The sequence below is a fragment of the Podarcis gaigeae genome, assembly GCF_964106915.1.
Source record: "Podarcis gaigeae genome assembly, chromosome: 8".
Lineage (NCBI taxonomy): Eukaryota > Metazoa > Chordata > Lepidosauria > Squamata > Lacertidae > Podarcis > Podarcis gaigeae.
The window spans coordinates 77,881,450-77,905,883 of NC_139684.1; the positions used below are offsets into that span (position 1 = coordinate 77,881,450).

At 42.4% G+C, this 24,434-nt stretch overlaps 1 protein-coding gene and 1 long non-coding RNA gene across 2 annotated transcripts in view; both read left to right on the top strand.

Moving 5' to 3' along the window:
- The window catches only part of LOC310851823, a 743,739-nt gene that overhangs the window by 491,766 nt on the left and 227,539 nt on the right, over positions 1–24,434 (top strand). The window lies entirely within an intron of this gene.
- LOC310850118 (phospholipase A2 inhibitor and Ly6/PLAUR domain-containing protein-like) lies at positions 15,725–24,047 on the top strand. Its single transcript, XM_083751237.1, has 5 exons — positions 15,725–15,814; positions 17,668–17,784; positions 19,994–20,143; positions 21,430–21,576; positions 23,873–24,047. The coding sequence occupies exons 1-5, from the start codon at positions 15,766–15,768 to the stop codon at positions 24,025–24,027; spliced, it is 618 nt and encodes a 205-aa protein (XP_083607363.1). The 5' UTR covers positions 15,725–15,765; the 3' UTR covers positions 24,028–24,047.

Consider the following 24,434-nt stretch of genomic DNA (forward strand, 5'->3'; position numbering starts at 1 on the left):
CGATTTTCTTTGATTCCATTTGATTGCAGTGTGGGGGCTGCCTATTGTTCCATCCCTATACGCTTGTGAGTTATTTAGCAGTGTCTATCTGCCTGACCCTTTGCTTGATGGCAAATAAATAAATTTAGAGGCAAATACAAACCAAACAGTCAAGTGAAGAATAATTATTTCATATCATCATTAGTTATGGTAGACAATTGATAGCATCATCAATTAATTCAACTTACAGTGGTAATTAACTGAACAAATAATACTGGAATAGATTGTAATAAATAACAATAACAAATAAGAGAATAATAATAACAACAAATAAATAAATAAATAAATATGAATAGATAAATAATAGAATAAAAATACTAATAATAATAAATAAAATAAGTAGATTTAAAAAAAAATTAAGATAATAATAAAAAATAAATAAATAATGATAAATATACATTAATAATAATAATAAAAGAGAATAAGTGGAATGACATCACATACCAAGATTAAATTGACTGATTAATTAATTAAACAAATCTATAGATAAATATATAAATAAACAAATAAAAAATAAAATAAAATAAAATTCATTAATAATAAATAATTTACATATATTTCGGAACCCTCAATTGGTTAGAGCATGGTGACAATAACGCCAAGGTTGCAGGTTTGATCCCTGTATGGAACAATTACATATTCCTGCTTTGCAAGGGATTGAATGAGATATTATAATATGAAGTAGGAAGCATATTTAAAAAATAAAAAATAAAAAAAGAATTATTATTATTAATAATAATAATAATAAATATTAATATATATATAGAGAGTAATAAATAACACACGCACGCACATACTAATGGGATAAACAATTAAACATTTAACTGAATGCTTGGGAAATCATTGTTTATTATAAGTAAAACAATCGTTAATTAGTATATTCGTTTCAGAATCAATAACACGTCCCTGTACAACCGCTTGTAAGTGGTAGCACGTGTTTGTGGCAGTAGCTTTAGCATGTTATCCATGGTGCCTAAGAGGAAGCGCTCTGCAACGGAATCAGCTCATACCTCAGGCTGCATGGGTGCCAATAGCCGTAATTCATCGGGGGTGCCACATGAACGGGATAATAACCCCAAACCTATTTCACACTGCCTAAATGCATTTAGATCGTTCATTGATGATTATGAGCAGCGTTTTTTCCCGATCAATCCCCTAACCCTATGCCCTCCGCTGCTACCCCTGATATGATACCAGATACCCAGGTGGTCCCGGAGAGCCCGCCTCTCACCCAGGTTGATGACCTCCCAGGCACCTCTGCCGCCCTCTTCAACAATTCTCAGTTCTCAGGTGCAGGCCCAAGCTCTTGGACAGTAACTGCGGCAGTGCAAACTAGGTCTTGGGCTCACTCGGCATCATCTGGTCCTCAGAACTGCATTGGGTTGCCTGCGAGGAGGCCACCGGCCTGTGTCAATAACCCTGTTGTGTCCAGTTCTTCCAGTCCTTCACAGAATAAGCAGCCCAGGGTCCAGCTTCCAGAATCGGGCACCTCATCGGCTGGTGAGGAGGAACAGCAGCTGGAAGGGGAACTTCAGACAGCTGAGGGGGACAAACTGTCAGGCAAAAGACACACCAAGAAGAAGCACGTGTGTAAGAAGAGCAAGTTGAAAACGAGCAACACGGATGAAGAGTCAGAACAGCCTATGTGCCTTCTGGGGGGCCGCCACCATCAGCTATGATAAAAGTTCTGAAGGAAGGCTTCCAGGATCCTGCTAGCACGCTGGGATCAATTTGAAAATGGCATTTGGTCTGTGGCAGTCATCCCGTATGTTGAGAAGAAGCCATTAGATTCTCATCGCATGGGTAAGCCGGACTTAAGAAGGGAGCCAAAGCGCAAGGTGTGTTGAGAACTCAATAAGGGGTCATGCCAAAGGCAGTCTTGTAAGTATCCGCACGAGTGCGAGAGGTGTGCAGGGGTACACCCAGCCACAGCGTGTTACAAAGAGAAGCAGCCCTATCAGGGAGGTCAGGGGTTCCACTATTCTAGCTCCAGAGGAGCCCCCGCAGCAGGGAACAGATGATAGGGACCCTCAGGGTCTAGCATTTTCACTGATCCAGCTCCCTCCTCTCTGCAACCTCTTGTCTAGCTATCCAGACGAAAGCGCAGCATCCTTTCATTGGAAGGGTTTTGTCAAAGGGTTTCAGAATACCAGTAACCGACTCTTTAATTGCAAAGGATTTCCCCTAACCAGATGTCAGTAAGGGAAAGGCTTGAGGTTGCAGAAAAAGAAAATAGCTAAGGAAGTGGCCGCAGGGAGGGTGGCTGGTCCATTCGTACACCCCCCTATCCCAAACCTGCACATCTCGCCCCTTGGTATTGTACCCAAAAAGCCCCATGGTGAGTTCAGATTAATCCACAACCTTTATTACCCTAAGGGTTTCGATTTCAGATGTCTCGCTTCCGGTTGCTAGCACCTGGAGCTCAACTGTTGCCCGAACCCTTTCCGGAGCACCAGTGGAACCTTGGAGACGCTAAGTGATTAAGGGAGTATTAGCATCGGTCGTACCCTCCACCCTTAGATCTTACAAAAAAGCATGGTGCGATTCATGGGCTTCAGGTCAGGGATATTGGGGCTTTTGCCTAGTGTGCCACCCACCACGGATGACGTTCTGCAATACCTTTCCCATCTTGACGATTTGGGACGGGCCCCCAAAAACATTATAGATACACGTAGCCATCATCAGCTTCTTTGCTAAAGCCATGTTTTCCTCTGACCCGTGCAGTGACTTCCTGATCCGCAGAGCTATTGAGGGTTGGGGCAGGCTACAACCCCCCTAGAGCCGTAAGCCAATTTCTTATGGGCTGCTATCTCAGATACGCACAAAGCTTAGGTCAATCTGCTGAGCCAAGTTCGAGGCCCGCCTCTTTTCCGCAGCATATGCGATCGCCTTCTTTGGCACCTTGAGGGTCGGTGAAGTGGTAGCCAAGGTTAACGCAAGTGGGAGGAAGTGCAGTTGACCGAAGCTAGCATGACAGTGCGGATATGTCAATCCAAAACGGACCAGGCAGGTAGGGGTTCCCTCGTAAACCTTACAGCTTCAGTGCAATGGGGCCCACGCCTGGTCAAAGACACTAGACGGTACCTTTACCTCAGACCGCACGGCCCGGGTCCGCTCCTGCTTCACGAGGATGGGTCACCTTTGTTGAGACACCAATTCACAAGGGCACTCCACAAAGCTATTGATGCCTGTGGTTTATCTTCCCAGGGTTATGCGGCACACTCATTCAGGATTGGCGCCGCCACAACAGCTGCACGCTTGGGCCTGCCAGCGGATAAGATTAAGGAAATGGGCCGGTGGAAATCTGACGCTTATAAAGGTTACATTCGTTAGAATGCGCTCTGCTCCTTTACCTCTACTTACCCGTATTTTTCTTTCCTTTATTCTCAGCCGTTCTCAGAAGTGTCTGGATTTGTGGCCATGGTATAGTCCATTGGGCCCGCGTACGGTCGGTTAGCTGTGGCCTCACCCCTAACCTTGGATTGCTACTTGGAGTGCAAGTTTCCTGGTTTTCGAGACGAGGCATGCGTTGGGAAGACCTTATGCCATTGCTGAGAGGGAGAGTTGCCGCATTTGGCCCTCCTGACATCCTTATCCTTCAATTAGGGGGAAATGACCTTGTTAGCAGAAGAAGTGTGGACTTGTCGTGGCACATAAAAAGAGATTTGGATGAGATTGCTGCCTTGTGTCCCGGAACAACGGTGTTCTGGTCCTCCTTCCTGAAGAGAATTGTGTGGCGCGGTGTGCAGAATTGTATTGTATGGCCATTGAAAAATCCAGGAAACTCTTAAATTGTGCAATAGATCGTTGGGTGCGCTTTATGTATGGCCGAGTCATCTCTCATGACCGTATCCGGATTGGCGGCCAAGCCTTGTACGGGAATGATGGGGTTCATCTTTCAGACCAAGGGAATGACATTTGGTTAACTAGCATCAGCAGCAGCATCAGGGATTGGTTACAGCTGTGAGGGTATTGGTGGCGAGCCCCTTTTGGGCTCGGGTGGCGGTTAGGCATTGGAATAATGTGTTGTGGTGTCGAAGGGCTAGGTGTGGCCATCGCCTGCGCCTTCAATTTTTGGGTATTCCGTTAAAGGAATCCGGCGGTCGTGTATTCTGTCCGATGCCTGCTTGGCGGGAGGCCATGGCACGACACTCGGTAACGTCAGGGGAGAGCTTATAGTTGGATTAGCATCAACAGGCTCCACCTACTGGTGAATAAACCCCCTTTGTTTTTTAGACTCACCCCTCTCCAAGTGGGTGGAGTCAGCTGATGTAATCCAATGCCTAAGCCAATACCTTTTCACTTGTTGTAATCAATAAAGTTGTGGCCTTTTCTTGCCCATTAACCTTATATCACGTGTCCTTGTGTTTCATTCCACTGTGCGGGGTTCGGGTCCTCGAACCACAAAGGGGGATTTATGTATGCCTTTGTTGTTCTTGTTCCAGAACAGATAGATAAGAATAATGAGGATGAGACAGAGAGAAATAGGAAGAAGGAGTGGGCAGGAATTGCTGCAGCTGGCTTGCATCGAGTCTGGGCAAGGGAGTTAGCTGGCGGGAAAAACACTGAGGTATTATTGAGTTTAGGACACTTTTCAGGAATCAGCCAGTATTTCACTCCTGGTATGAATTGGAAGTGCACTTTGGGTCTGACATGCACATTTTGGGAGAACCATAGAGTTGGAGAGTTGGAAGATACCCTGTGGGTCATCTTGTCCAACCTGCTGCAATACAGGATTCTCAACTAAATCTTAAATAACAGATGGCCATCTAACCTGAGGCCTTCTTATTATTTGTTGTTGTTGTTTAGTCGTTTAGTCGTGTCCGACTCTTTGTGACCCCATGGACCAGAGAACGCCAGGCACCTCTGTCCTCCACTGCCTCCCGCAGTTTGGTCAAACTCATGCTGGTAACCTCGAAAACACTATCCAACCATCTCGTCCTCTGCCGTCCCCTTCTCCTTGTGCCCTCCATCTTTCCCAACATCAGGGTCTTCTCCAGGGAGTCTTCTCTTCTCATGAGGTGGCCAAAGTACTGGAGCCTCAGCTTCACGATCTGTCCTTCCAGTGAGCACTCAGGGCTGATTTCCTTCAGAATGGAGAGCTTGGATCTTCTTGCAGTCCATGGGACTCTCAAGAGTCTCCTCCAGCACCATAATTCAAAAGCATCAATTCTTCGGCGATCAGCCTTCTTTATGGTCCAGCTCTCACTTCCATACATCGCTACTGGGAAAACCATAGCTTTAACTATACGAACCTTTGTTGGCAAGGTGATGTCTCTACTTCTCAAGATGCTGTCTAGGCCTGTCATTGCCCTTCTCCCAAGAAGCAGGCGTCTTTTAATTTCGTGGCTGCTTTCACCATCTGCAGTGATCATTGAGCCCAAGAAAGTAAAATCTCTCACTATCTCCATTTCTTCCCCTTCTATTTGCCAGGAGGTGATAGGACCAGTGGCCATGATCTTCGTTTTTTTGATGTTGAGCTTCAGACCATATTTTGTGCTCTCCTCTTTCACCCTCATTAAAAGGTTCTTTAATTCTTCCTCACTTTCTGCCATCAAGGTTGTGTCATCTGCATATCTGAGGTTGTTGATATTTCTTCCGGCAATCTTAATTCCGGCTAGGGATTCATCCAGCCCAGCCTTTCGCATGATGAATTCTGCATATAAGTTAAATAAGCAGGGAGACAAAATACAGCCTTGTTGTACTCCTTTCCCAATTTTGAACCAATCAGTTGTTCCATATCCAGTTCTAACTGTAGCTTCTTGTCCCACATAGAGATTTCTCAGGAGACAGATGAGGTGATCTGGCACTCCCATTTCTTTAAGAACTTGCCATAGTTTGCCGTGGTCGACACAGTCAAAGGCTTTTGCATAGTCAATGAAGCAGAAGTAGATGTCTTTCTGGAACTCTCTAGCTTTCTCCATAATCCAGCGCATGTTTGCAATTTGGTCTCTGGTTCCTCTGCCTCTTCTAAATCCAGCTTGCACTTCTGGGAGTTCTCGGTCCACATACTGCTTGAGCCTTCCTTGTAGAATTTTAAGCATAACCTTGCTAGCGTGTGAAATGAGTGAAATTGTGCGGTAGTTGGAGCATTCTTTGGCACTGCCCTTCTTTGGGATTGGGATGTAGACTGATCTTCTCCAATCTTCTGGCCACTGCTGAGTTTTCCAAACTTGCTGGCATATTGAGTGTAGCACCTTAACAGCATCATCTTTTAAAATTTTAAATAGTTCAGCTGGAATACCATCACTTCCACTGGCCTTGTTATTTGCAGTGCTTTCTAAGGCCCATTTGACTTCACTTTCCAGGATGTCTGGCTCAAGGTCAGCAACCGCACTACCTGGGGTATACGAGACATCCATTTCTTTCTGGTATAATTCCTCTGTGTATTCTTGCCACCTCTTCTTGATGTCTTCTGCTTCTGTTAGGTCCTTTCCACTTTTGTCCTTTATTATGGAAATCTTTGTATGAAATGTTCCTTTCATATCTCCAATTTTCTTGAACAGATCTCTGGTTCTTCCCATTCTATTGCTTTCCTCTATTTCTTTGCATTGCTCGTTTAAGAAGGTCTTCTTGTCTCTCCTTGCTATTCTTTGGAAATCTGCATTCAATTTCCTGTATCTTTCACCATCTCCCTCGCATTTTGCTTGCCTTCTCTCCCCCGCTATTTGTAAGGCCTCATTGGACAGCCACTTTGCTTTCTTGCATTTCCTTTTCATTGGGATGGTTTTCGTTGCTGCCTCCTGTATAATGTTACGAGCCTCCATCCATAGTTCTTCAGGCATTCTGTCCACCAAATCTAAATCCTTAAACCTGTTCCTCACTTCCACTGTGTATTCATAAGGGATTTGACTTAGATTGTATCTTACCGGCCCAGTGGTTTTTCCTACTTTCTTCAGTTTAAGCTTGAATTTTGCTATAAGAAGCTGATGATCTGAGCCACAGTCAGCTCCAGGTCTTGTTTTTGCTGACTGTATAGAGCTTCTCCATCTTTGGCTGCAGAGAATATAATCAATCTGATTTCGATGCTGCCCATCTGGTGATGTCCATTCTTATTATGCCCACCATTAAAAGAGAAAAACCAATTTAGTGTTTTGGCTCTTCTGCTGCAAACAAGCAAATGTTTGAATAGCTTGCAAAAATGCTATTTTAATCTCTTCTCACAATGCTATCCAATCCTTCAACATTTCTCCTATTCAATAATAATAGTATTTTTACTATTTATACCACACCCATCTGACAAGGTTGCCCCAACCACTTTGGGCAGCTTCCAACATAGAAGAACTTATTAAATATTAAACAATTAAAAACTTCCCTATACAGAACTGCCTTCAGATGGCTTGGGGAGTCAGATAACTCCATCCCTCCAACGAAAATAGGGACGTCATAAGGAAAAGTGGATCAAATCAGAAATTGGGACGGCTTCTGCAAATCCAGGACTGGGCCTGGAAAATAGAGACACTTCAATGCTTCCATAGTTTGCAAATATGTATTTTAGACTCTTCTCAAAATGGTGTGACTCCCAACAGTGTTCTCCAGTGACTAACTGCCAGCCCTCATTTGTTACAGACTTGTGAACTACTTCCGCTGTTACTAAGATGTCCAAAGCTTATGAGGAGCTGCTAGGTTTTTATTGGATAAAGGGATGTATATACATGAGCCATTGCCTCAATCTTTGCTGTTCTTTGCTGTGGGGTCTAACTCAGTTGGAAGGAGAATATATTTTTATCATCCTCCATGCCCCAGAAAAAGAACTAAAGAGGTGGCAATTCTCTTCATAGCTGAGGAGTATTGATAGATGCCAGGAACAAAAAGATATATACTGTAGATTGTACAGTGACTCCAAAGTGCTTACCAACAGCTGATGAAATCATTTTCTGCAATTTCATTCCTCCTTGTTCCAGTTGCATCAGATTGTTGGAAAGGAGTGAAGATACTTTGAGTCATCTGATCTGCTTGCCTTTAGCCACGTTGCCTTAAACCGAACCAATCTAGTTGTTTACACCTGTTTCACATCCCTTCTTCAGCACAAACCTCATCCATATGTCATATATTTCTTCATTTACAGAAACCATCTTTATTTTCTGGTACCTAACCCTTTCCCCCCCAACAATGTATGTTTTATTGGTTTGCATAGATGGATAACCATTTACCTGGTTGCCTGGAACCTCACCTCTCACAATGAGCCACTAGAAGGGGCTCAGAGCTAGATCTCAGATCTCAGTGTCTGGGCTGAACGCTGGTGGTGCAGACGCTCTGGTTATAAAATGAAATTGCAAAAACAATCAATATGTGTGTCTCAATTCCATGTTTTTAGAATTTAGAGATAATTCACATTTTGTACACACAGCAGGTAGAGAGATAATTTGCAACATCTTACCTGTTTGGTGATGACTGCCCTTAGCTACACTATTTTGAATAGGACCAAACTAATCCATATGCCAGAAATCAGGAGCTATTCAAGAACAGGCTGGACAGTCATCTGTTGGGGATGCTCTAATGTTGGCTTTTCTGCATTGTATTAGGTGTTAGATTAGATAGCCTACCCTACCCCGCACACCACAATTACTTGGTCCTACACAGTTGGGATGTGCGTGGTGCAAGGATTTGGGTGGCGCTATGGGTTAAACCACAGAGCCTAGGATCAGAAGGTCGGCAGTTCAAATCCCCGCAATGGGGTGAGCTCCCATTGTTTGGTCCCAGCTCCTGTCAACCTAGCAGTTCAAAAGCATGTCAAAGTGCAAGTAGATAAATAGGTACCACTCCAGCGGGAAGGTAAACAGCGTTTCCATGCGCTGCTCTGGTTTGCCAGAAGTGGCTTAGTCATGCTGGCCACATGACTCGGAAGCTGTACGCTGGCTCCCTCGGCCAATAAAGTGAGATGAGCGCTGCAAGCCCAGAGTTGGTCACGACTGGACCTAATGTTCAGGGGTCCCTTTACTTTTACCTTTACACAGTTGGAGTGTGGCAATATTGACAAATATTTTAATGCAAAGTCCCACGACTCAAGCATGGAAGAAAAGGCCTTAGAATGAAATTACATGATCAATCAATATGTGGGTCTGAATTCCACAATTTGGAATATTGAGATATTTCAAGTATTGTACACAGGTAGAATCTGGTTAGGATGTTTTCAAATGGCAGGTGGTTACACCACATAAGAGCTAAGGAGTACCGTGATGATGCTTTGCTCTGATGCTTACATGGCTGCACATATGCAAAAGTCCCCCCCCCCCCCAAACAGAACCCTTCACAATTACAAAACTATCACCTGCAATCTGATTGAGCAAATGTCCTGGGCTGGGCAGAGATTGCGTATTGTCTGTGACATGAAGGAGGATGATATGCACCACACTGTTCCTTGTCCCATTAGCTGCTATACAGAAGTACAGAATATCTTAAACAAACAGTATACAGGAGCGCAAAGGAAAAAAAGGGGGTGGAACCAAACTGCAAACAGCCCAATGAGGACTGAGCACATCAGCAGCCCCAGAATGTTGTGTGTCAGTTGAACTAGAAAGATGAAAAGTGGGGCAGTTGTAGGAAAAGAATGGCCTCCTCGAGGAACAGCAGCACTCCCAACATTTTGTTGCTCGTCTCTTTGATGCATTTACAAACATATGCAGACTCCTGGCTGTCCCAGAGGAATAAGGCGGGTTATCATGAAAGTCACCCTCTGGAAATCTCATCTTTGCACAACTGCTAAAGGTGAACAAGATCAGCCCTAGTGTCCCTAGATCATGTCTGTGTGTTTGGGGGGTAGGGTGGGGGTGAGAGAGAGTGAGATTATGTTTGTCAGACAGAGAGTTCAATGTTACTTGAAGACTAGAAGCCATTTTGTAGTTGCAGAACAACTCTCTGTTGGTGTACTGCAGGTAATCTCTTAGGCTCTTCGGATGAGTGTGAGGGGTTGTGCCTCATCAGTGGTTGCACCATAATTTTGGTACTGGAATGTTTCTGAAATGGGACATTTTCAGCCCATCTGGAGGTTCTGGGTATAAAAGCTGGGGTCTACTGGGGTCAAAGTATCAATGAGCTATCATTTCTCTCAGAAATGCTTTTTAGTGCAGATTTTTGAATTTGGGCTGAGACCAGCATCAAAGACACTTTAGTTCTAATATTCATCCTATGTGTAGGGTCAATAGTCTTGCCTGTAATAGTCTCAACAAGATTGTAACCCTGTTATGTCACCTGTTTCTATCCAATTATCCTTGTATTTATTTGAAAGACTTGCATTGGGGTTATATGATACCATATTGCATTGATTTACCAACTATAGAGTTTTGGAGCTAGAACTCACAACCCCCCTCATTCCTACCCTCACTTCTCCATCCCACTCCAATCCATTTCCCTCCACCGTATGGAAAAAAGAAAGAAAGAGAAGACACAGCAGTTCTGAGGCATGGCTTTCACCACCAGATCTCAAAATCCCCTTCCCAACACAGTAAATCGGGGAATTCACAAGGAGAAAGGCTATGCTGTATCCTAACTACCTTTCAAGGTCAGGCTAGTGTGAAATTTGTGAAGCATTTTAACAGTTACTAGCATGCTCCTTGAGGAAAATATTTAAGTCAGCTGTGATTTTATTTCCCGGAGGATTGTTTCCTATTTTCCTGTAGGAACAACAATCTGGTGTTAAACATCCTGGAGAAGTGAGCAAATCTGGCAAATGAAAATAAATGTACATATTAGTCCTTTAACCTTGGAAAGAGTGGTTGTGTTGGTGAATTAGAATGTTAAAAATTTATTGATAAAAGGGTACAATTTAAAAATCTGCAAAATCTTATAAGTCCATTAGAAGTTCATAAAAATAACACTCAGATGTAATTTAACATACTCTCAAAACTATATTTATAGGGCAGCATCTAGCCAATTCATAAAGAATTGGTAGGGCTGCTGTCAACGAGGCTGGAATAGAAATTACCCAACATTAGACAGGGAAACTGCTCCCCGTTATGAGGGCTTGTTTGAGACAATCTGGGACAGAGCTCTGTCTGAGCACTTGATTGAACAAACGTGGGTAATTTTGGGAGTGAACAAACAAGACCACTTTGATGTAAAGTGGTTTTCCTTCATCTTCATCTTTTTTAGCAGAAAGGCCAATATTGTCTGCACTGACTGGCTGAAACTGTTCAGTGTTTCTGAGATGGGTATTTCCAAGTCTTACCTGGTTTACTTGGGATTGAAATTAAAACCTTCTGCATGCACAGCAGATGCTCTACCACTGTTAGAGGCTGGGCAGAGGAGGAATGGTGAAGACCACCTTCCTATCCTGGCCCTTCCAGGGAGGAGGAAGAGGAAGGGAAAGACAGTTTAGATTTTCAACAGGGGTTTGCTCAGAGGCAGGAAGTTGGAAAATCATGGGAAAGGAGCAGCAGCAGCTGGCTGGCATGTTGTCATTAGAAAGCATTCCAGACCCTCCATCTTCCATAACCCCGTGAGCCTTAAAAGTAGGAGAGCAAAGAGCTCGAAGACATAGGGCACTTAGTGACATCCATAGAGAAGTTGTTGTTGATGATGATGATGATGGAATGAGGAAGTGGGAGAGATGGGGTGGAGGTTCACGCAGGACAATGCCATTATCCAAGAGGCTGGGTTCTATAGCCTCTCTCTGTAGAGATTGTAATACTAAAAAGGGACTGAAATAAACTTTTCCTTGTCTTTACAGTTTCCTGGGCAATCAGCTGGGAGCCACTGACAGCATCCTGACAACCAATGACCAAGCTTACCTAATTCACACTCCCCCCCCCCCAAAAAAAAAGACATGCACCAAAACGAAGTTTCCTTTGAAAGGAAAAATTAGTTGTTTTTTTAACAAATAAAAATGCTTATTGCAATACAGAAGCTAGCACAACAGAGCCTTCCCTAACTGCCTTCTCACTGGGTTCAAACATTGCTTTAAACCAGCCCTGCAGTGTCAGCCTGTGTTCACTGCTCTGCCGCCCAAGAAGGTGATTCAGCACACCTTATGTGGGAGAAAGGTTCTTAAATTATAACAGGCCTTGAGGTGTCTAGGTCTAAAAGAAGCACAAGTCTGAAAACGACTGTATGTCAAACCAAGAAGCTCAGAGATGCCTTTTACATGCTCAATTCACCTATGTCATCCCACCATGCTTGTCCAGTGGCCCTACAACCTTCACCCTGCCTGCCTAAGGATGTCCACAAGTAGGAAAAGCTGGTGCTGCTGGCTCAGTACAACAAGAAGGGATGTGGGAAGAAGGGTCAGAATGCAAGGCCCAGAACACCAGTGGCATCCCTGAAGATCAACAGGATCTTTTGGTGGCACTGCTTGTGACATACTGGGGGAAAGCAACTTGGAAAGAAAGAGAGCCCAGTTGTGATGTGCCAGGCCTCCCTCGCAGTGTGAGGGGAAGGTGATGTGACTGAGTCCAAGAATTATACAACAATCTCAGGGGAACTGAACTAGGTACCTGATACAGAACCTGAACGTAGTGGTTAGGAGCCTATAGAACTCAAACCAAGAAGCTCAGAGATGCCTTTTACATGCTCAATTCACCTATGTCATCCCACCATGCTTGTCCAGTGGCCCTACAACCTTCACCCTGCCTGCCTAAGGATGTCCACAAGTAGGAAAAGCTGGTGCTGCTGGCTCAGTACAACAAGAAGGGATGTGGGAAGAAGGGTCAGAATGCAAGGCCCAGAACACCAGTGGCATCCCAAGGCCCAGTGGGGATAGGACTACACAAATGGGGAGCCATCACCTTAAAAAAAGATGCAGCAACAGAAGACCTCAGATTAGCACCAACCTTCAGCTGTGCAAGTTGTTCTCTTGGAGTTGTCCATGATCCAGAAAACAATGGCCAGCAACAATGGCCAGCAACAAGCAAGCATCATTTAGCCCAGTGTGATGGTTCAGAAGAAGAGTTGTCAGGATCTAAGAGTGAAAGGTCAGGGATTATGATTTCCCTTGATTTACAGCATCACCACATGAGAAAGCTTTCTCACTCAACGTTTATTCATTTCTTTGGTATCCTATATTTCATTTCTGGCATGTTTCCTAGCATATCACATGGATGCTTTTAAACTGCTCTAAGATCGAATTATAGAAATATAGAGTAGGAAGAGACTCAGAGGATCACCTAGGCCAACTCCCTGCAACTTAGACATGAATTGACCTTACTGAATGGCAGTTCTGACAGTGAGGATAACAGGGAGCATCCAGAGCAGCCCAAATATGGGGATACAAGTTAAGACTCAGGGAAGCAGAGAGCTGGTAAACACAAGTCTCTATTTGTATCCATTCTTATGCTATACTGAAGCAGTTGTTCCTAGATATTGCCCTGAGGCTCATTTGGCCCTGATGCCAAGCTGGGTATCGAAGACGTGTACTATCTGTCAAAATCACTGTGTGTTTCTGAAAAATACATTATATATGATTTGGTTTTTCAGTAGGGCTCCAAGGTCATTACTGAGGGTTGATGAAATCATTCTCTGGAACGTTCTGCCTGTTTCTTCCACTGCGCTTACACCCATTGTACTGTGAAGATGAGAGAATATTTAAGTCATCTAACCTTCTTAATGATTTTGGGTTAATATTTATATGCAACTGAAAAAATGGGCATATGGAGCTGATGTAAAATATTTGTATGGTATTTACTCCCAACTACCAAGAGAACTGTTGATTAAAAGTGACAAAAATAATTATTATTGTTGCTGAGATTATTATTGTAGTTGGCATCTGTCTGCCTCGAGAGACAATGGAGTGCACCTCCAGGGATGAAGTCAAATTGCTGCATTAGCAGCACCAAAATGAGCTCCCCAGTGTGGAAACTTGGGCAGTGTTTATGGATGTCCTAGGCTGCACAGGTGACAATACACTCTCTTGGCCTCACTGATGTATTCCAAAGGAAAGCAGAGCAGTATGTATGGAACCAGCTTGGCTACAGGAGTTGCCAGAAAGAGGCATACGAAGTTCCATCTAACTGTCTTAGATACTCCTGTCCAGATTTGTGCAGTATTTACTCCTTAGATTTTCTTCTCCCTGAGATATTCCACAAAGCAGCAGTGGTTTAGGGACAGAGTTTTCCTTCTCCTAGATCGGCTACTTTCCCAGTTTGACCAGCCCCATCAGTCCCTCATGCCCCTCTACAACATGTACAGGAATCACTTTCTTGACAGTCGCACTCACTATTGGTTTTGTCCACTCAATCTGATAGAGTCAGTCCCTGCATGCAGGGCAAGTCCCTAGCTCACTGATGGTCTGGGACCCCTCAACGACCCTTGCTTGGTTTTAGCCAGCCAGTCGAAGCCATTTCCAGGTTGTGGCCGCTGTCGCATGCTGACATCTTCTGTGACCCACAGGGAAGAGCTGAGTACAGGGTGGGGACCAAAGATGGACAAAATAACCCAGAAGTAGCATGTTGGGTTCCCCACCAGAGGATCTAACCCTTCCACTAACACCTTGTATGCCCCATAACCCAGTTTTTATGCAAGGAGCTCAAGGTGGCTAACACACTTCTTCCTGTATGAATTTTTTTAAATGTTATTGAAGCAAATAAAACAAATCAGCATAAAAAAACAAAAGACATACAAAAAAAGCAGCACGGTATATTTAGTTGGTAAAGTACTTAAGAACATTACAAAAGCCATGTGTCTTTTTTTTTTTTACCATGGACAGGGAGTATGGGCATCTGTATTTGTTGTATATAAGATAACAACCCACCAAGCAGTCCAGAAATTTTCAGGGTCCTCCCAGCCTTTGGCAACAGGTCATTTATTGTTTTCAGCCAATACTGAACTCCACATCATCCATAAATCCAATATGTAAAATTTTCCATATCGGGGCAATTGAGGTTCTGGCTGCCACCAACATCCACGTCAAGAGTTCCAGAGAGTAAAAATCCTTCAAATGGTCACCTCATAATTTTAGTATAAAAAGTTGTGGTGACAGTGGATATTTTGGTCTTTTTAAAAACAAACAACGCCCCCCACCATTCTACAGAATTTGAATAAATGTGGGGCGTCCCACCATAGGCAGAAAAAGTTTACTCTTTTCCCATACCCCTTCAGCAGTTCTGAGAAGATTGTGATTTCATATGGGGAGTTTGCATTGGTGTGCAATGCCATCTATGCAGGATTTTCTTAGAATGCTCTCTGCTATAAAAGGAGATTGTTCTACATGGTTTAGATGACCAGAGCTCATACCATTTAGAATACTTTATTTGTATGTGAAGGTCTTTCTCCCATGTAAGTTTAAGGCTTAATAATGGACCAGTGGGGGGCGGAAATCCTAATTCTGCATACATAGCAGACAGCAGTCCTTTCTCCCTTTGACCTTAATCTAATAAAAGTACTTCAAATAGCTGTACATTTGGCTGGACTCCTTGAGATATAACCTTTTGCAATGTTGAATTTTAAAATCAGTCGTGCTATTATGGGAATGATGAGGGGGAAAATCTCCATGTGCATCCTTTCTTCTGCCTCATCAAACAAGTTCTGCCCAGGTTCTGCCCAACGGTCTGGCAAAAATAAATCCATTTATACAAAGTAATTTATTTTCAATTAATTAACAAACTGGCATCACCCATTCTGGTACACTCAGTCACTACATCTCACTGCCCAAGAAACAAATTTTCCCAAAGTGTTGCCCTCAGGCCCCTTTCCTTCTCATTTAAATTGCTCTGAATTGGCTCTTTTCTGCATCAGTTGCCTTTGATGGTCCAACTCCTATCCAAGTCGTTCCTGACTCTTGCTTATTCCAGCACTATGAAGGCAGTCCTGAGCACATGCATTTTCTGGGCAATGCTCTCTCCAGGTGAGTTGAAAGCAGATAACCAGAATTCTTTTTATCATCTCAGAATGTGCTGTGAAGGAGGAAGAAGAGAACCTCGGAGGATCATCACTGGAAAAGGAGCAGAGTATAGCATACCTAAAGAGAATAGTGATCAGAGACCACTGATTATACATTTAGCAGAGTGGAAAAGTCTCCTAGTAAGGTACAGTTTCAAAGTGGAGAGCATATAGAAAATGAGGAATTGTGTTTACTCTGTTCGAAACCAAAATCTTCCATTTTCTTTCATTTCTTTGGCCCTTTCCTCCCCTTTCCCACTGTTTTGTGAGCACTGCAGACTGGGCACTCTGGTGTGTTTTCTTTTTTTAAAAAAAATTATGATTTTCAGGTTTATACATTTCAATAATTTTACAGTCATTTTAACATTTCAAAACTTGACTTCCTCCCCCCACTTTCTGCAGTTCCTTAAATTTACTCTGGTGTGTTTTCTTTCGTTGTCATCCATTTGGTGCTCAACAACCTTTAAGTAACTCCTCTAAAGCCCTTGGGATGATGTTACTTCTCTATATCATCCCTGAGGATTTCCAGTATGGGGTGTTATAGAGGCTGCCTTTGTTGCATTAGAGTGATTTTTTTATTGAATTTTTCTCTTTTGATGTCTCATTGCAGCAAGTATTCACTAGAAAGGGAAGCCTTCCTTTCATATCTAATCTCTGCATCCACAGCTCTTGAATAATGCAATTCCCTCAATTCATCACTATATATAGCAATTGTGGCAGGTCCTTTTCCTATTCTTCTTTAAGTGTGTTAGCCTGGATTGGAGGTGGGTAGAGTTTATAAAAGACATTGATAAATTCAGAATAACATGGGCTAAGTAGTTTTCTTTGTCTGTCCACAATCTTTCAGCTTCATTGGATGATCAAGAGTTCTAGTGTTATATTAAGAAGGACCAAAGTGAGTCCCTTTAAACGTTCTGAAGGCAGCCCTGTACTGGGAAGTTTTAAATGCTTGATGTTTTAGTATTTTTATATGCTGTGAGCTGCCCAGAGTGGCTGATGGGTGGGGTATAATAATAATAATAATAATAATAATAATAATAATAATAGTAGTAGTAGTAGTAACAACAACAACAGCATTAATAAAATTATGCATAGCATGGGCATAGTTTCAATGGATGTTCAAGAATTTTAGTGTTATGAAAAAGGACCAAAATGAATCTTTTTAAACTTTCACCGAATAATAAATGGTTGTGTAAGAATTGTGTAAGACTCAAAGAAGTGGAGTATTTACTTAAGAGATGCAGTGGGAGGAAAATTGGTGGTAGACAGGAGAGGATTGAGCACTCCACCACACCTAGGAAATAGTAAAACTTATTACTTCTAGCTAATGACTTCAACAGCACTAATTAATGAGTGTTTGTCTTATTTTATTTTACTAAAATGAAACATTATTCAAAAGGTTTATTGGATCCCTGTTAATTAAACATATTTAACATATTTGTACAGTGGTTCCTCTGGTTAAGTACTTAATTCGTTCCGGGGGTCCGTTCTTAACCTGAAACTGTTCTTAACCTGAAGCACCACTTTAGCTAATGGGGCCTGCTGCTGCCGCTGCACCTCCAGAGCACGATTTCTGTTCTCATCCTGAAGCAAAGTTCTTAACCCAAGGTACGATTTCTGGGTTAGCGGAGTCTGTAACCCGAAGCGTATGTAACCTGAAGCATATGTAACCCGAGGTACCACTGTATACTGATTTTTCATGTTTCATAAAAGTTTGGATCTGCAATCTCCTCTTCTCTGTGCATTATTCACAAAAACACAAACACCAAAAAGAAAGAAAGTAACAGCTTTGCATTAATATTTCTCTCCTGCCTGTAGTTGTACCACTGAAATGCATCTCTGCGGTCAACACTACTGAACTCTCAGACGAAAATGTTTTGGAATGTAAACCTGGACAGGATCTCTGTATTGCCGGTTTTTTGAACACAAAGTCAGGTAAGTCTAACCTATCTTTTAATCATTTCCCTTTTGATGCACAAAAGCAGAAGTGAGGAAGAAGTGGCATTCCAGCTGTGCTTGAATTTGAAATTCATTAGCCACAGCCAGCATGGCCAATACTCTGGAAAGATGAGAGATGTTGTCCAACCAGTTCTGGAGGACCACATCTTCCCCATCCCTGCAGTGAGCAATGGCTAACATGTGTAAGTGGGTTATCTAAAAATAAAATAATAAAGAAAGAACATCTGATAACAACCAGTGATCCATTTTGGATGCCCATTTTGATTTGCGATATCTAGAGATCTGCAGCACCCCCAAACTAATGAAAACCAGTTTACAGTTGGCTATCAGACCAGGATAAGAAACTTGGACTATAAACCAAATATAGTCAGTGCCAAGAACTGCACTACAATTGAGAGTTTCTCCACTGGTTCCGTAAATAGTATTCATATGTTGAGCAATCAATGGATGGAAGATCAAGGTGCTCCACACTGTCATGGCTCCTTGTCCCACCTCAAGTCATTTTGAAATAATGCTTCACAATGTGGAGAACTGAGGAAGGAAAAAACACAAGAGTATTCCAGTGGTTCACCTCTAAACAAAGGTTTTAAGGTTTCAGGAAATATAGCAAGGTATTAACTTAATTAATGGATGCATACTCTCTCTCAAGGCAGGCAACATTTTTTGGTGCTGCTGTTTCTGCTTTCCCTGTTATCCAAGCTGGATGGAATTTGGTGCTAGGGTGGCTACCATAGCAAGCCCATGCCTGCTTCTTGCAACCCTCTAACTAACATATTTTGGAAGGTTTGTCACATATCTTATTCTGCTCAGAGATTCCCCACTCACTCACAAGTCATTATCAGCTAATTGCCGAGGTCAGGGTAAGTCAGATTTCAAGGATATTCCACGATACATCTTCTTTCATGACATCTCTGGAAAGACATTGTGAAGACAGTCTGAAGCCCAAGGAACCCCTGACCTGTGATATGCAGATATATGCTACTAAACCGGACCATTTGGTTGGATGGGTGCTCACCTGACCTTCCATTGCCCACATCACTGCTGCATCCTTGGGGGTAGAGGGGGAAGGGCAATGAGACAGAGGTCAGTGTGATGCAAGCACACTGCTGAGATTGCTGAACTGCGCAATATGAGTTCAGCGGAGCACCACCACTCCACTCTGTTACTTTTTTTTTTAAAAAAAATATTATTGAAACTTTACATTTTTAGCATCAAAATATCATCACATATAACAAAAATACCACCCCCCCCAAATTCCCCCTCCCCTCCACGACTTCCCTGAGCTTCCTCTCTTTTTTTTGGCATATTATCTCTCCCTGCTTATTGGTTATTTCTATTCTCTAATTTTTTTAAAAATTATTATTATTACTCTCTTATCACTTAAACATGCTCATCCTACATTTATTTTGTTAATTGCAAGTGTTTAATCAACCCCTGCAAGTAAGTCCATTTCTTTGCATTGATTCTGTAAATATGACATGAATGGCTCCCAGTCGTTCTTAAAATCTCTATTGTCCTTGTCTTGAAGTCTTTCCGTTAATTTTGCCATTCCAGCATATTCCATCCATTTTCTTTGCCATTCTTCTTCGGTTGGTATTTCAACACTTTTCCATCTGTGTGCTAGCAATATCCTAGCCACAGTTGTAGCATACATGAAAAGTTTTTTCTTCTCTTTTGGCAAATCTTGACCTGAAATGCCTAGTAAAAAGGCTTCTGGATTTTTCACAAAAGTTATCTTAAATATTTTTTTCAATTCATTATAAATCATTTCCCAATACTTTTAAATTAATTTACAATTCCACCACTCTGTTACTGTTTTTAAGCAGTAGAAAACACTGCAAACTGTTTTCAAGTTTGTAGGATATATCAGAATGCAGTCTGCAGAATTTTGAAAGGAAGTTCTGCATTATTTCAAATGAAATGTTTTTTACAAGTTTAAATGGAATGGTTCCATTTTAAAAATGCTTCAAGATAAACAAATCCCCAGCACTGTTGTTTCAAAAAATAGTGGCCCTTCTCCTAGTCTATTAAATTTAATAATACTTTCTATATGGTTAGTCTGAAATTTCCCCCATTCAGCCAGATAAGAATATGGGAAACATTACAAATAAACTACGTTTGGAGTTAATAGACCAGCATTTTTTGCCCCAGTTCTAGGCATTTCTTTTAAAATTCTCTTTCACAGTTGCTAATAGAGAGGAAGTTTTCTATGGATGTGCCGCGTCTGAAGTGTGCCATTCGGGCCATTACAGCTTCACTTCAACTTGGGGTAAATTCCTTGACATGACGATCCACTGCTGCAGCAGTGACCTGTGCAACAACAAAACTCTCACAAGTAAGTGTCTACATCTTTTTAAAAATATCCTACATATTATAGTTGTGCTCCAGATTCAGCCAAGACACAACCTAAGCTGGGCATCTTTTGAGGGATCTTAGTCTCATTCAACTGGGGTTGAGACAGCCTCAGATGGCTAGATCTAGGACTGAGCAGTGCAGAGCTTTCTGGGGATGAGTTGTCAGGCAGACAGGAAGCAGAGGCTGCCATGAGTGAGAAGGAGAAACACTGAAAAGGAGGACCATTCTGGGAGGATCCCTTTTGAAGAAGGTCCTTTCCTCCTTCCTGCCCTCCAAAGGAACACCATGGAAGGTCAGATTCTCCTGTTGCTAAGTAGAAGGATCTGACTGTGCACTCTTCTGATGCACCGTATGCCAGCCATATTTTAATTGTATGTTAAAATATGATGAAATAAATAAATATATATAAAATCTCTTAGCATTGAGCTCCAAATTGCTTTGGAGGTGGGAAGGTTGTCGTCAGAGCAGTACATCATGAACTGAAAGATCCACAGGCCACAGATCAGAGGGTCAATGCCCAACTTTCTTTGTGTATACACTAATACCTCCGTGAATGTCCACCTTGTCTAGCGCCCATTCCAGTGAACATCCACGGGAAACCCAGAAGTACTGGAATGGGTTACTTCCATGTTTGCCGCTCGCACATACGCGGAAGCACTAAATTGCGCTTCGTGCATGCGCAGAAGTGCAAACCGCTCCCCATGTGTTCACAGACATGTCACTTTGCCCTGTGTATTTTTTGGCTAGCAGCCAGGGCTCCAGAACGGATCCTGGCCGCAAAACAAGGTACAACTGTATACTGTATAGGAGTGTGTGTTTGTCCATGTGTGTGTGTTCTTTTGCATTTAATGTAGCAGTTTAAGGTTTTTCAACATCTTCCCATAGACAAACTTCAATTTTAACCCATAGAAGATACTTAACACCTATATTTTGGGGAAGGTGCTAAAAAGTATCATTATCTTCATTGTGAAAACCTCTCATCACTCCGCTGTAGCAACACCACAATCCCTCCACCACCACCAGTCTGGAGCTTATCCCTAAAAACACAAGATGAAAAGGTTGAAAATACAATAATGAATGCAAGCATACATTATTGGAGTTAACTTCCAGACGAGCATTGCCCTGTAAAGACTTTTAAAAGGAAAGACCTTTTAGCAGCACATAAAAAGCAAATGAGATAATAAATGTATATGTGATGCCAGAGATTGTAGATATAAAGACAGATAAAACCATTACATATACTGACTATAGATTTGATTTTGGCAGTTCCAGATCACAATGCTCTTACACCGAATGGTATGCAGTGCCCAGCCTGCTTCACTGCCAAATCTCAGAATTGTACGAGTGCTAAGACTGTCGACTGCCTTGGGAATGAGAATCAGTGTGTTCGTTTTGAGGGAGCTCTTATGGAAGGTAAGATTGCTACTGAACCAGGAAACAAAGCCTGCAAATTACCTTGGAAAACCATGCTGACCCCTTTATTTTCCCCTGTCCCCATTTAATGTTGCCAGAAAAGTAAGAAGCAAGCTTTTCTTCTTTTTTGAATCTGTTTTTAAAAACAACAATCAAAGTTTCTTTTACATGTCAATGCACTTGGTATATCAGTCTCTAGTATAAATGAGAGAGAGAAAGAAGCACCTCTGTCTCTTCCCCCACTTCCTCTGATATCTCCTGTGGATGCATGCTTTTGTACATTTGGCTGAAGGCACCAGTGGGCTCTGCTCCTGGTTAGCTATCCTTGGCACAGACTTTGCCCACAACCAGATTTCAGAATTAATAATATGATGGAGGATGGAAGAGAGAATGTGTTGGAAAAAAAGATACTGCCTGGGGAAAGTGTCACACGGAGGAAGAGCCCATCACCTTATTTCACTTGCTTCTCTGCTTACACCAGTAGAGGGAATATTCAGGCCTCTCTAACTCTACCTTGAAACTCTCCCCAGACCACATCTCTCTGTTAACAGCAAGCAAAATGGCAGAAACTGATTGGGGCAAAATGCTTGCAATTAGCTCCAAATCTATTTGACGTTTTATACAGATAGTTTCTTGAAAACGGAAACCCTCAGGACTATCTAGGTTCCCTTCAAAGTACTGGTGTCACATAGTTAAATGTGCCACATATCTTGGGAATTGGGCATCTCAAGGACTGCCTTCTCCCACATAAGCCTACTCATCTGTTGAGGTCACCTGTGAAAGTTCCCCTTCTGGTCCACCCACATCCTGAAACTGAGAAGGTTGGATCTACTTAGGGGTAACACCTAGGCCCTCAATTGTACTCTCCGTGGCCTTTCAAGTTCTAAGGACATTGGGTGTCATCTGAATTGTTTCTTTATAGTCATACTTTTTTATTCAAGACAAGTGGCATATCCCCCTGTTTGTTGCACTCACCACCCCACTCCCATCCAGGACATTTTGAAAGTCTCTCACACCTCTTACAAACATTTGAAGAGTGCATTTCCCTCCTCCAGTGTGCTTTTCCACCCCGTGTGACTCCTTCTCCTTCTCTCTCTGTCCCTGTCTCTCCCTCTCTCCCTGATTTCTGAAGGGGTAGACCCCCTTCTATGATTCCTCTGCTATTTGGGATGCTACTCCCTCCACTTCACCCTTTCCTACATGCTCCTTAACCCTACCCCATGATTTATTATCCTTTGTACACCCCACATTCCTATTTCTCCCTCATTTCCTCCCCCTTACTGGTGACTTCTGCTTTTCACACACCCCAGTCATTAACCCACCCACTTCATTGATCTGGTCTTACTTGGTACACTTTACTTTGCTCCCCCATCTCAAAGAAACCATGATTGGTACACTCCATCCCCTTAGCTTTTTGTAGCTCTTTCACAAACATCTCTCCCTCTTCCTCCCAAATGCACACATATTAATATTCTATCCTTCTTCTCTAAAAAGATGTCTCTCCCTCACAGGCATACATGCATATATACATACCTCTCTGTTTACCTCTCTCTCCTTTACAAAGATGTAGAGACACCTATCACCAAGACACTCATGCATACGTACAGCCCCACTGTTTTTGCTTCTCTTTTTCACAAAAACACACAGACCACATATATCCACATACACACATATATCCCCCTCCTTTCTTTAACGCCTGGATACCAAAAGACAATGACTACCTCTAACCACCTTACTTCCTCTTTCTTATCCATCTCAACACACCATACTTAGGAAATCCTTCCTTTTCTGACAATCAAATGATGCTCATCCCTGGAACGAAACCAGCAGCTGGTAGGCAGCAAACATCTAAGCAAATGGGGTGGTCCATATAATTTCTACTCCCCCCAAAAAAAACAACAACCAACAAGGGGGGGTGGATAGCAAATGCACAATGTCAGCTGTGATTTGGTTGGACTCATGAGGCATCCAACATCACAATCCTTCTCCCTCCCCTCAACCTCCCCTTCTTCTTCCTCTTCCTCCTCTTCAGATGCCAGGCCTCCCTTCTATGCTTGAGCCTCCTCGGCTTCTCAATTTTTCTTCCCCTCCCCTGCCTCCTCATTGTTATCATGCCATTCATCAGTGGCTGCATGAACATTGTATTCCAAATTTTAGATGTGTTTATGGGATTGCTGAAGATTTTTCAGCTGTATATTTTATAAAAATAAATTATTAAAATTCACATTCACAACCACAATCTCAAAGGCCCTGGAAAAGCACTAATGTGAACATTTCTTTCTTTCTTCTTCTTCAGGTTTTAATAAAGGGGATAGATTCTTTTTCCATGGATGTGCAACAAAAGATTTTTGTGCCATAAAGGAAAAACAAAAGAAAGGTTTCGGAAATATAGTCCGTATTGGTAACAGTATTGTCACTGCCAGAAAAGAGAATTGTTATAATGCTTCATAAGTTTGAAGCCTAGTGGTCACAGCCAGGCCTCAGGACCACTGGGCTTCTTTTATCCTCTTGGTGTTGGGGTTCTGGGTTCTAGCTCCAAAAAGCTATGGTGTAAAATTTAAATCAGTTAAATTTCCAATGTGATCATTATGATAAGAAAATAAATGATTATGGCATATGAAATGTTGGTTCTCAAGTCTATAACTTTCAAATAAATACAGTAAGCCTGCAACTTAATAAAGATCACAATTTAATAAACTAAAGGGACATATTACCACTTCTGATGGGAGTTCCATTAAATGGCAACAGTTAGGGAAAAAGTATTTCAGGAAACACTAGACAGGACCTCTTGTTAATGCCTTCTCCAGCCCTGGTGGGTATCTGGGATGGATGAAATGAAAATGGAACCTATAAAGAGC

Bases quoted from the DNA above. Each gene is read 5' to 3' on its own strand.
- LOC310850118 (XM_083751237.1), top strand. From the start codon at position 15,766: ATGAAGGCAGTCCTGAGCACATGCATTTTCTGGGCAATGCTCTCTCCA. The intron at 15,815-17,667 runs GTGAGTTGAAAG...TCCTGCCTGTAG, and splicing joins CTGGGCAATGCTCTCTCCAG to TTGTACCACTGAAATGCATC. The intron at 21,577-23,872 runs GTAAGATTGCTA...CTTCTTCTTCAG, and splicing joins TGAGGGAGCTCTTATGGAAG to GTTTTAATAAAGGGGATAGA.